Here is a 13,039-nt window from a genome sequence, read left to right on the forward strand (position 1 = left end):
GTCCCTCTGGGGGACTTTTATTATTACTGCAGTGATCTCTAATAGAGATCACTGCAGTGTACTTACAATACACTGATCAATGAGATCAGTGATAGATTGCTTAGGGCTGCTGCAGCCAGAAGCAATCTATTGCCGAGACAGGATCAGCATCATACAGATGCTGAGGCCCGGCCGGGTAAGCAGAAGGGATCGCCCCTCCAAAACTAAACTTTCAAAACCCATAGACCTTAATTTATCCATTAGACTCTCATGAGGGACTGTGTCAAATGCCTTTGCCAAATCCAGATACACTATATCTACAGCCGCTCCCCTATCCAGGCTTCTACTCATCTTTTCATAAAAACATATTAGTTTGGTTTGACAACTTCTGTCCTTAGTAAGACCATGTTGGTTATCACTTATAGTACTTAGATAAATGTAGCATATTATTAGTTAAGAAAAACATTTTATTTTTATTTTTTTTACTGTGTGTGAACATAGCCTAAAAGAGACCTAAAATGTCACAATTATAAAAATCCCAATGACAAATGTTGCCATGTAACCTTAGTCTTTTTCCCAAGGAAAATAATGAAAAACAGATGTCTGACTATTACGTTCTCTATTGTATCTTTCTTTTCTCATGAACTCTCATTTGTAAAAAATTAAGAGACTTTTTCTGCCAAAAAGAGAAATAGTACATTAATAATACAGTATCTTTATATACCCTTTATTTACCCTTTATGGTAAAATACCACTTAGATCTATACACAATGTATGATGTGTATAGTTTTTGGCTACAACATTGTGGTTTCCTTTTTGCAGCAAAGATTATAAGAGTCAGCATGTCTGCTGGAAATATTTTATTTTATTTCTCTAACCCCCTTTTTTAATCTCTCATTTATATGATTTTTATTAATCCCAATCTGTACACTCCTACCCATTTCTTTATTTTTTATTTTTTACACTAGTTGATCAATATAATTAAACATCTCATAATAGTATATTGACGTTGGTTTTGCGTCAGATTGGATCTTTTTAACAAGCTACCCATAAAGAGGTATATCCATCTGAGCATGTTTTCCCCTATCCACAGGATCCCAGTCACAAGAACTGGGATACAATGCAGCTCTCTAGTCATTATCTTTAGAGCCAACAAACATTTTTTTTAAGGTTTAGTTTGGAAACATTTAGTGACCCCATAGAGAATTGATGATAATTGATATCACATATATCATTCTTTATGATTCATTCATTTCTGATGGGTGTGTATAAATATTTAACAGTGCTATAGCGCACGAAGGACCACACACAGGTTTATGTGCCATTCATCTCCAAGCATAAATATTCCTTAGGGTGCGTGCACACTACGGAATACGTGGGTAAAGGCCGCTGCAGATTCCGTTGCTGGCCCCTGCCCACGGGCGCGCGCATCTCCGCCTGTGCCATACAATCCATTCTAGGCACAGACGGATTCCGCCGAAAGAATTGACATGTCAATTCTTTCAGCGGATGGCGGAATCGGCCGGGCCATAGAATGGAGTCTATGGCACAGACGGAGATGAGCAATAGAATCTGCAAAGGGTTTTCTGTGCAGATTCTGTAGTGTGCACGTACCCTTACTCTCCAAATCAAAGGGGATCCCATAGGTAGGACCTGTATGGATAGGGGATAGCATGCGTGAGGGAATTACTCTTAAAAAGCTTTGCCCCTGTAAAACTATAAAGCTGGGTTTACATATATAAGGTTGCGTCAGTTTCAGTTTTTTTCGAAAAACTGACCACAATTGATGTCACAACTGATGCCAAAAATGCATCAGCTGTCATTAGTTTTTCTATCCTTTTCTTCATTAAAAACCATCATTTTTCATCATTTTCCATCAGTTGTCACAATTTGCTCTCATCAGATGACATTTTTTTCCAATATGTTTTCCTGCCATTTTCAATGGGATTTTAAGGTCCTTGCAGCGTATTGTCATCACGCTGCGAGTATAGTAGCAGCAGGGGGCTATATACTAATGGAGGTGAGCACACAAGGGGGCTATATACTAGTTGGGGGAGCTCACAAGGGGCTATATGGGAGGCGGAGAGTACACAGGGGGCTATATACTAATGGGGGAGCTCACAGGGGGACTATATACTAATTGGGGGAGCTCACAGGGGGGCTATATACTAATTGGAGGAGCTCACAGGGGGGCTATATGGGATGGGGAGAGCACACAGGGGGGCTAATTTGTAGGGGGACAGCGCACAGGGGCGGCTACATACTACTGGAGGAGAGCGCACAGGGAGGCTATATATTATCGGGGGAGCTCTAATTGTTTAAATGGGACGCTGCAACATACGTCCTGACGCACCAACGGTCCGGCGATGCGGCGGGCACTATCTCCCCGCCGCATGTTTTGAGCGGTCCTATTGAAAACAATAGGATCAGTTCAATGATGCATTTCCCTCTGGCACTTTTCTCCTGTGCAGGAGGGAGACGCCACCACACCGCCGATCATATGTAACCGGTGGTGTGGCAGCTTGCAGGAAATCTAGGGGTAAGGAGGGGGGGGGGGATCTGGGATAAAAAGTAGGGGTGGGCACTGTCATGCAGATGACAACAGCTGAAGAACCTATACTTTAATTACATAAAAAGCAGGTTACAAAGTATGATATGTCATGAGACATTGAGAAAAAAAAGAGACTCAAATAGTGGGTTTGTTAACAATACAAACTAATGTATACTAGAAATCGAATTTTCTTTATCACATACTGTACATGAACCAGTATACATACAAATAGTAAAATATTGACACCAACCAGCAAACTAAACACACTATGGGGGAGATTTATGAAAGGGTGTAAATATACACCTAGTGTAAACTGCCCACAGCCACCAACCACAGCTCAGCCTTTAGCTCTGGTAAAATATAACAGGAGCTGTGGCTTGGGCAGTTTACACCAGGTGTATATTTACACCCTTTCATAAATCTATACCCCTATATATTTAAAAAACACACACTCACACACACATTTGAAAACCAAGGGTAGCTCTGACTTTTCACACAAGCCCTTACCAGCAATAGTAGAAGTTTTGAAGGTTGGCACTTCCACTGGTTGCGGTACACGTGAATAGGACACTAGGCAATCTCCAAATTGAAAGTAAAAAATGAATTCCCGGCACTCACTATTCTTGGCAATATCTTTTACAGATGATCCAAAAGGCATCCTGTGTGAATACTTTCAATTTATGGAATAAAAGATATTGCAAAGAATAGTGAGTGCCGGGAAATTGTTTTATTTACTTACCAGCAATAAAACACACATTTAATGGCTATCATTAAAAATGGTTGCTGTTGGCCGCTCATGAACCTTTACACAGGTTATGTTCAGGCAATAATGATTTTGATCATTTTAATGATCATTTCTGAGGCCTGGCCACTGTGCTATTCAGGCTGGATAAAGGCTGATCAGAGCTCAATATCTGGAGCCCATTGGCTAATGTATTTCAGGTGTATTTCAAGAAGGAAACTAACCACTAAGATCTCCAACTGTTTTAAAGTACATACTAAGAAATTAAACTGCATAGTATTTTAAACCTATTTTATGAAGAAAAAAAAAAAAAGAAAAAAAAAGAGCTTCATCCACAGTTCCTATTCAAGGAGATTAAAGTATGGGGTTACTTGGGGAGTTATTAATGTTTATTTAAATGTGTGTATATGCAGGGAATAAAGCTTCTTATGTAAGCCATTTTTAGCATGTCCTTGTCTGTATGCATCTGACAAACCTTTTCTACTCTTTTACTATGTGTTTTTTGTTATCTGTACTCTATTTCCTCTTCATTCCTCTGCAGTTGCTGCATATAAGATCTGGTCATGAGCAAAATGTGGTTGAGAGGTCCACCACAATTATCTGGTGTCATAATGAAGCTGCAGTTCCATGTTTAGATATCTGCTCTATAACATTCACTCCCATGAATTCTCCTGACTCTAGAGTTTCAACGGGATTGCATCTCACTCCTCCACCTTCCAAAAACAATCAACCAAAACTTAACAATGAATACAGCATCCCAAGGCCTCGTGTAATTCTGTTATACTTTTTAAATTATTGGTCTGTTTAAGTGTTGTTTTGTTGAACAGTGTCATGTTATTGAATTTTTACTCGCAGAGAATAATACTTCTAAATGCAACATGTGTATTATAACAAATGAGGATAATAAAATGCTAAATATATACTATAACTAATGTTAATACAAAATATATACTATAACCAATAATATCACTAAAATATTAATTATATAGTATCTAATCTGTACTATCTAATAATGATACTAAATTAGAAAATGTATATTTCAACTTTGGGACATCAAAACTAAATATTTTAAGGTGCTTACATTTTATTCTAACAACTTTAAATTCATTTTTAAGGTCCAAAATGTTTTATTAGTATTTTTTTTTTAACAGAGATTTAGTAGTGATCCAAAATGTAGAAGACAAATAATATGCAAAAGCAAAAATAAGAACAAAAGTAAGAAAATAGTCCATATAAAGCTAAAAGTAATACATAGTCCAACATACATGAGGCATAGAGTATGTGATATGCTAAATCTGCACGTCTTTCAATTATTGCCCACATTATATGTTTTTAAATGTAAGTTTATATTATAAATTTTTTACAGCCAATAGCTTTTTTCAGTATGTCCTACTAAGACACGTACTTATTTACACACTAGTGTTTAAATTGACAGATTCCTAAAGCATCGTAAAAAGGAAGCTTTATTTTTCTAACTTATTCTAAGGCAAGTTTCACACATACAGGATTCATAGCAGATTTCAGGCTGCAAGTTAAGGGCCTATTACACGGGTCGTCAGAGGAGCAAACGAGCGCTCTCAGCGCTCGTTTGCTCCTCGTTCCCCGCTCGCTGCCGCCGCTATTCAACGCGGCTGCAGCGAGCGGGTGAGTGTGGGAGGGGACGGCGGGGAGCTGCGGGGGAGCTGCGGGGGGGGGCTGCCCGGGTGATCGCTGATTGTCCGGGCAGCCCATAGGATATAGCAGCGTCTGCTGCCGACACTCCTATTCAAAGGAGCGACGGCAGAAGATCGCTGCTATATCAGTCGCTTGTTTTTCAACATGTTGAAAAACAAGCGACTGCAACGATCAGCCGACATGATTGATGTCGGCTGATTGTTGCACTCTATTCCACGGGACCATTATCGTCCGTAGCGGCCGATATCGGCCAAATACGGACGATAATCGTTCCGCGGAATAGGGCCTTTAGGCAGCGATACCCGCTGTGATCCGGTGTCCTGGTTTACATACTGGCAGCAGATTTTTGTGAGTATGTAAAGCCTCATCCCACTTAACCTTTCCCTTCCCGAAGCAAGCAGAAGCACAGGTAATATAAAAACTGGGCAGGGCTGGGTTGAGTGGGATGATGCTCTACATACTCACAGTGGAATGAAAAATCCGATGTAAACCCATAGAAAATGACAGGACACAGGATCGCAGCTGCTTTCGCTGTGGAACTTACAGTATGAAATCCATTGCGAATCCTGTATGTGTGAAACTGGCCTAAAAAGATATATATATATTTTTTTTTTTTCAGTTTGTAAAGTTAATTTCTTAAATGGACAACCAGACAAATTCTCCATTAAGGCATATGATCATCAAAAAGAGGGTTCCACTTGGCACCCCACTCAGAGGGGGCTGTATAAAAATAAATTTCTCCCCAATGATAATGGCTGATCACCTGATGTGTACAGATATTGGAATGCATGTTGTAACTCAGTATTTTTGCATGATAAGTGTGATAATATTGACTAAAGCAAATTATTCTAATGTAAGACTTTTTGTTTTAGGCTGGCAGTGTGACACCCAAATCTCCTTCCACCGATATTTTTGATATGGTTCCCTTTACATCACTTTCTCCTGAAGCGACCACACCTACAAGAAATGGTACACAGCTTCCACCTGTGCCCAGCAGGTCGACTGAAATAAGTGAGTTTATTGATGTACCATTTTTTCCAACAGAGCCATTGATAACATTTCATTAGATTTGGTGTCAGGATGGAGGGAATCTTCAACCAGTCTGAAGAATCAAGACAAGAAAAGGGCTTTTGACCCCTTCTGTTTTTATCTAAAATAGTGCTGACCTGGCAAGAAGAAGAATACTAGGATACAGCACTGTTTCAGTGCAAAATCGGCAAGGGGCTGTTACAGATAGACCACTGATGTCTCTGCGTGTAAAGGAGGATTATCTCAAATATATGGCAACCAATGAAACCAGGCAGAATGGTAGTACAAGTATACATACAGCTTCATAGTAGGGAACCATGCAACCCCTATATAGCATGTTTCATAGCATGCTGCATTTAGGACATTCCTGCAGTCAATACCTCTGTATTAGCTGCAGGTACATTCTTTTTTTAACACTGACTTGGGGGCACTGTCGGGTCCCGCAGATCAATTAACCATTAACTTCAGTGCAAAGTGCGGCCACCACTGCACTTTACATTGTGTGAACAGCTATTATTTCATTGAACAGTGTCCTGAAATAATAGGCACGTTCATTATTTTTATATAACAATGTGTGAACACAGTGGATGGAATTGCATTGACTTCAATGCAATGATGCCCCTGCAGTAAAGAACGGACGCTGATTCCATTAGGCTTTGTTCCCACTGTGAAAAACTAGCGGAATTCCGCGGCGTAATTGTCCGCCGCGGAATGCTCTTAGCCTCCCTCTCATAATGGGAGTCTATGGGAGGCGCGCGCTCCTGCTTTGTCCACGCCGCGGAATTCCGCTAGTTTTGCTCAGTGGGAACGAAGCCTAACAGTGTGAACATAGCCTAATGCAGACTCCATTTAGCTACATCTCAATGGCTCTTTGCTTAGGCTCTTTGGTTTTTCACACAACCTAATTTTTTAGTAAAGAACAGACACTGATTGCAATGAAATCAACGTCCGTTCTTTACTGCAGGGGCGGCATTACATTGATGTTAATGCAATGCCGCCCACTGTGTTCACACAGAGCTATGTTAACCAAAGATGAGCGAACCGTCGGACTTATGATCCGACGGCATCTGCGCTCGATCGTGCTGCCTGTGATCCCCGGTGCATAGTTGCGCTCCCGGGAATATGCGGCCAGGATATGCAACTATGCACCCGGGATCACAGGCAGCACGATCGAGCGAATTGCTTTCGGACCAAAAGTCTGAACAGTTCGCTCATCTCTAATGTTAACGTTCGTTCTTAAAAATAATGTAATAGCTGTTCACACAATGTAATGTGTGGCAGCGACTGCACATTACATTGAAGTGAATGGCTAATTGATTTGTGGGCACACCTGACGTTGCCTGCAAATCAATATTAAAAAAAAGAACGTTACTGCAGTCAAAACAGAGGTCTCGGCTGCGGGAACGGACAAAATGCAGCTCAGCGGCTGGCAGTTTGACAGTTTAACGTTGCTATGCAATGGACGCTGGTAAAGGTAGTCTGAACATAGCCAGTCTGCTATATTATGAGTCTATTAGAAAATAAATATATGGTATTATTTAGGCTACATATGCACATGCATGATTTCTATTTATTTATTTCTTTAACCTTCTGTTGATAGCTAGAAAAATCAGAGAACATGCGTTCTGCTGTTAATAGCTTGCATTGTGGACTGTCATTTTAATAAAAAAAAATAAACATATGTATGTTAATTGATCTGTACAACAAAGTTATGCTCTCTTTTAATTTTAAACAGTCACTCTCATTTTAAACATCTTCCATATAGTAACTGAGTGATTTGTAAAATACTTGTACATCACTACAAATACTAAACATAACTCTTTACTCCAGAAAATAAAGTCTAAAGTCTTAGCCACTGAGTATCTCACTTCCCTGAAAACCGCTGTCCACTGCCTTTTTGTAGTAAAATTTTATTTCTTGCACCAAAAAGATCAACACAAAATGGGAAGGGGGAAGAGCTGTGCTTGTCCTATGCAAAGAAGACTCTGGACTGTGTACATGCATGCTAAGCCTGTCTGCCTCCTCCAGAGGGTCTATACTGTGCTACAGAGGGTCAGTTATTTGCCTAAAAAGTAAACCAATCTATCTTATCTCTTACCCATAGAGTTCTGGGAGGTTGTCTCTTTTGTAGCTTGTCAATGTCAGAATCATCAGCAGTTCACCACTTAGACCAGGGCTGCTTTTGTAACCCCTTTCTTTCTATAACATATTTTCTGCTCACATTCTATCTTGCAAAACCAGTGCATCAATAACTCTCCTATACCATCTATACTACTCTACTGTAAATCATTCCCAAGCACATTGACATCCTCTTCAGTTCAGTACACATTCTCCTACACTAACAAAAAAAAAATATCATAATAACTAATAAAAAAAAGAAAAGAAAAAGATATTGTGACAGATGGGAGTTTATCAAGCCAAGAAGGCTAGTTTGTCAGAAAAAAAAGTATATGCACTCTTCTTTTCAAAGTACTATTACGCTGAGGGGCAATTATCAAGACACCTTTGCTCTGTTGCAGCTTAAGGCCCTAATACACGGAGCAATTATCGGCTGTATTTGGTCGATATCGTCCGTTGCGGCCGATAATCATTCCGTGTAATAGAAGGGAACGATCAGCCAACATGATCTCATACAGCAATTTTTGCTGCCATTGCATCGAGGAATAGGAGCGGCGGCAGCAGACCTGCACCACCCCCTATGGGCTGCCCGGACAATCTAGCGATCACCTGGGCAGCCCCCCGCACCTCCCGACGGACTCCCCTGTACCCCTGCTCGCTGCTGCCGCGTGTAATGGCGGTAGTCAGGGACCGGGGAAAGAGGAGCAAACGAGTGCTAGTCACCTCTAGTTGCCCCGTGTAATAGGGGCTTTACAGCCCAGCCCAGAAAACTTACCTCATTCCACTGGGTAATGATTCACTCCAGTTCCAAAAGGACAACTCCATAGTTTAACAAACCTCCATTCCATCACAAGTGACGGTGGCCGGCGGTCAATTTAAAGAATACTCTTCAGAAAGAGACTGTAATGTTAAGTGCCTTCTGTTTTAAGAACTTGGCCTGTGACAAGGATCTATCATCATTTAGCCTTTCTTTCTCCCCCTTATTCCCCCCATTCCAGTCTTTTACATATACAGTACAATCTAGCTATCTGAGAAAACGGTTACCTAAACAATGCTTTAGGGAGCTGCAAACCTGGTTTCTTCATTGACTCTTTGAATAAGATTCACCTAACTAAAGGCATATTCTGGTATGAGAAAATTGGATTTAAATAAAACTATAACCCCAAGACATATATGGGAAGATGTACCAAGGCTCTGTGCCTAGTACATACCAGCAAAAAGTAAAAAAAAAAAATTGTGCAAGGTCCCCCTGTTAATAAACCTAGTGGCGATTACCTGGGAAGATTTAAAATTGGTTCAGTGCAAAGAAACGTGTCTCTTGATACATAATTTACTAAATAATATAGTGTTGTGGCAGATTGTACTGGCTTCAGCAAACTTTTGAATTGACTCTTGGGGGGAGATTTATCAAATGGGTGTCAGTAGTGGATTATAATAGGTCCGTTTCGGGCGGTAGCCCGGGGCCCTGAGCTCCTGGGGCGCCCATAGCCACCCAAAAAGATTTATACTTTCAGTGGTGTATTGTCTCCTGGCTACATCTCTGCCATGATTTGCAAAAAATCACTGCTTTTTTACCAAATTTTTTACCAAAAATCAATTCATTATGATATTATGTATCCTGTACTATGATCACCACGCTAGTGTTGCCATAGTTACAGTGGGGTAGGGGGCTGGGCTTGGTGAACAGCCCCGGCCTCTGATAAAGTTAATCCGCCCCTGAGGCGTGTAAAGTAGAACTTGTTCCATTGCCACTAGCAACCAATCAGATTCCACTTTCCATTCTTCACAGGTTCCTTGAAGCATGAAAGGTGGAACCTGATTGGTTGCTAGGGACAACTGGGCCAATTCTACTTTACATCAGTTTGATAAATATCCCCTATGTTGTGTACACTGCTTTTTCAATTTCCCTTTCACTTTAAAGGAGCTCATTAGTATATTGAAAACATGGCCATATTTTTACCTCAAAATTCTGGCTGTATTTTATTTTATTTTTTACGGTGTGTGAACATAGCCTACAAATGATAATTTAGACTAAAACTAACCATACTACAAGAAAGTTTTATGTTGCAAAGAAATATTCTGCTTAGAAATGACATAGTTTGTTAGAGCATATATGGCTATTTGTATAAATTCTATTCCATTTGTTTACTTTCTTCCTTTTTTTTTCATTGTTATATTTTTCTTCTGTGAACACAAAACTATTATGCTTTCTGTCTATAAATATCTATTTTTTTATTACTAACAATGTACCATATTCTTTTCCCAAAAATGGAATGTAAAGCAAGAAGTGGTTATAAATTTAATGGATACTGAAATAGAAAGAGTGCCTGTTTTTTTTTACACTTTGATATTAAGTTTGCAAAAAAAAATTGCAAAAGCCTTGTTTCTAGGAGAGAATATTTTTGTACACAACAAGTCTAGTCTATAAAGCATTGCAGTGCTCTAGGCAAGGTAACTGGTGTGGATACTACATAATCTACGCTGAATGTATACAGTAAGATGACAGTATTTATGTCAACCCAAATTGTGGGAGTTAGAGGAATAGTATGCTCCCCTAATTATTCAATGTAAAAAAAAAATAGATAGTTAAGTAGATAGAAAAAAAAGTTGTGAAAAAGCAGGCTTATCAGGTTCGCTAATTTGATCCCCCCCCCCCCCCCCCCACACACACACACATACACATACACATACATAATATGCACCTAAGCACTTAGACTTGTACACACAGGCATTGGTTGGTGACTGGTTAACCCACCTTTACCTGCACGGTCCTATTTATATAGGCGGTGGGACCGTAGGTGCAACTAAAAACTTTTGCCCCGCTGCCTTTTGCCATCAACCCTTTCCTCATAGTCTGTATATACAGTATGGCTCCATAATCACACGTGTATCTCTGTAATGGCTGGTTTTGTATGTAAGTACTCCCAGAAAAGTGCTGAGGAATCTGTGTCGCTATATAAATAAATATTATTATTATTATTTATTTTATTAAAAGACAGTGCCAGTCTCTCTAGCCATCTAGATACTTCACTATAGAAAAATAAGAAATTACAAGAACTAAGCGCTTCGGAATCTGTTGGATCTATACACATAAATATTATTATTATTAGTAGTAGTAGTATTATTAGTATTAGTATTATTATTGTTATTTCAGGCATTTTTTAAACATCACTTATAGCTGTCACAGAAACTCCAGATAGTATATAAAAAAGGCTCCCTTCCCACCAGCGTGTACAACCTTAAGTAAATAGATCAGGTCACGATGATTGTCAATTTAAAAAGTTAAAGGGGTTATCCACCTAAGAGCTAAAAATTGAAATGCTAGCTGGTCTTACTCATCAAGCCCCCTTGAGTATTTTGAGCCCTCTCCTCTCTTTCTAGCTGCTGCCATTTCTGAGTTTTTCTAAAAGCAGATCTATATCCAAGATGGTGCCAGATAGGAAACTACATTTACTATCATGCATCTCCCTGATTGGCTCATTTGCACACCTTACCCCTAAGCTTTCTTCCCTGCCCACTGCTGTTATTACTATTGCGCGGTGAATACAGGACTGTTTTTTTACTGATTTGTATCACATCACCCCAGTTTGTATTCCATACTAGCTGAGGCTATGTTCACACTACGTAAAAATACAAAGGCAACAACGGCCGTGCTTTGTACTGGTGAACACGCCGCATGTTCTTTTATGGGATCCCTCGCGGCGCAGCAAAGAACTGACATGTCAGTTTTCTGCGGCCGCAATTCAGTGAATTGCGGTCGTAGAAACCCATATAAGTTCACACAATGAAGCAAGCGGCTCCGGACGCTTGCTTCATTGTGTGCTATGGGGAGTTCTGATGCGGGCACGCGCTGATGCGCCCAGATGATCTTTGCAGAGACTGGCCGTTCCATGATGTAGCAGAGAAGATGCGCGCACGGTCTGGCAGAGCTAATGTGTACATGGCGCACATGGTGTAGCTATGTGCTGCATAATGGCCATCTGTTTATGGGGGGGGGGCAGTGTAGGTCTATATCTCAGCTTCCTGACTGTGAATGAAAAAATTCACAAAGACAGGTACATATACAAATAGAACTATAACTTTTCATATTACAGAAACCTAGGCTTAGGGGCACATGTAAGTCTATGGAAGCAGCACTTTCACTAGCAGTGATCAGGTGCAAAGGATGTTTCCTGGGGACTGGATTAAGTCAATAGACAGCTAACCTGGCCCTGAGAGAGATCACATGTCCTGTGTCTACAGAGGGAGGGGGGAAAGGGGAAGTAGCATGTTGTTAGAGTGAACACAGAGAAGATTAATTTAGATGCCCAGAGCAGGTAAATACGAGGTAAAAACCAGGGGAAAAGGTGCAAGATAGGTTATACATGTATAGTAGAGGTAGGGTGGTATTGGGAAGAGGGAACGTTTAGAATATTGTTTTTGTTACCCGGATAACTGATTTAATATTTAGTAAAACCCCTATTTTGTAAAACACTTTCTTATTCAGGTGAAATGAACACATAAAATATATTGTTGAGGGTTGCTTGATGCTTATTGCTGCTGTTGTGGTCAAGGTCCATAACAATTATAGAGATGAGCGAATAGTAAAATATTCAATTCGATTGGATTCGATTCGAATAGCTCCCGATATTGGACTATTCGATCGAATATCGAATCCAATTATAGCCTATGTGAGAAAAATCCTTGAGACCTGGAAATCAAGATTCGACAAATTGGAGGTCACTAAGTCCTAGACATCTTTAGAAAGTGATGCAAATACCTCTGGAATGCATCTGGGGAAGCAGTATTGCAGGTAACGGTATTACCGGCAATTAGCAATTGCTGGCAATAATACCACACCCTGTAGTAGTTAAGATTTAAGTAATAAAACAAAGTTTCGTTCTAAAAAAGCTCTTTTCGTTGTACAATAGCTTAATTAAAATGAATCAATGCTTTTGCAAATAAAT

General features: G+C 40.0%; 1 protein-coding gene and 1 long non-coding RNA gene across 5 annotated transcripts in view; one reads left to right on the top strand and one right to left on the bottom strand.

Annotated features, from left to right (window-relative positions):
* GULP1 (GULP PTB domain containing engulfment adaptor 1) overlaps positions 1-13,039 on the top strand; it is a 378,289-nt gene that overhangs the window by 339,487 nt on the left and 25,763 nt on the right. For 3 of the 4 annotated variants that reach the window (XM_069983509.1, XM_069983510.1, XM_069983511.1), the window contains 2 exons: positions 3,814-4,041; positions 5,819-5,957. In XM_069983509.1, coding sequence (XP_069839610.1) covers positions 3,814-4,041; positions 5,819-5,957 — 367 coding nt within the window. The remainder of the gene's footprint in view (positions 1-3,813; positions 4,042-5,818; positions 5,958-13,039) is intronic. The other variant, XM_069983513.1, reaches the window with a different exon arrangement.
* Positions 1-13,039, bottom strand: part of LOC138801071 (uncharacterized) — a 113,341-nt gene that overhangs the window by 11,970 nt on the left and 88,332 nt on the right. The window lies entirely within an intron of this gene.

The sequence above is a fragment of the Dendropsophus ebraccatus genome, chromosome 9 (genome assembly GCF_027789765.1).
Source record: "Dendropsophus ebraccatus isolate aDenEbr1 chromosome 9, aDenEbr1.pat, whole genome shotgun sequence".
NCBI classification, from domain to species: domain Eukaryota; kingdom Metazoa; phylum Chordata; class Amphibia; order Anura; family Hylidae; genus Dendropsophus; species Dendropsophus ebraccatus.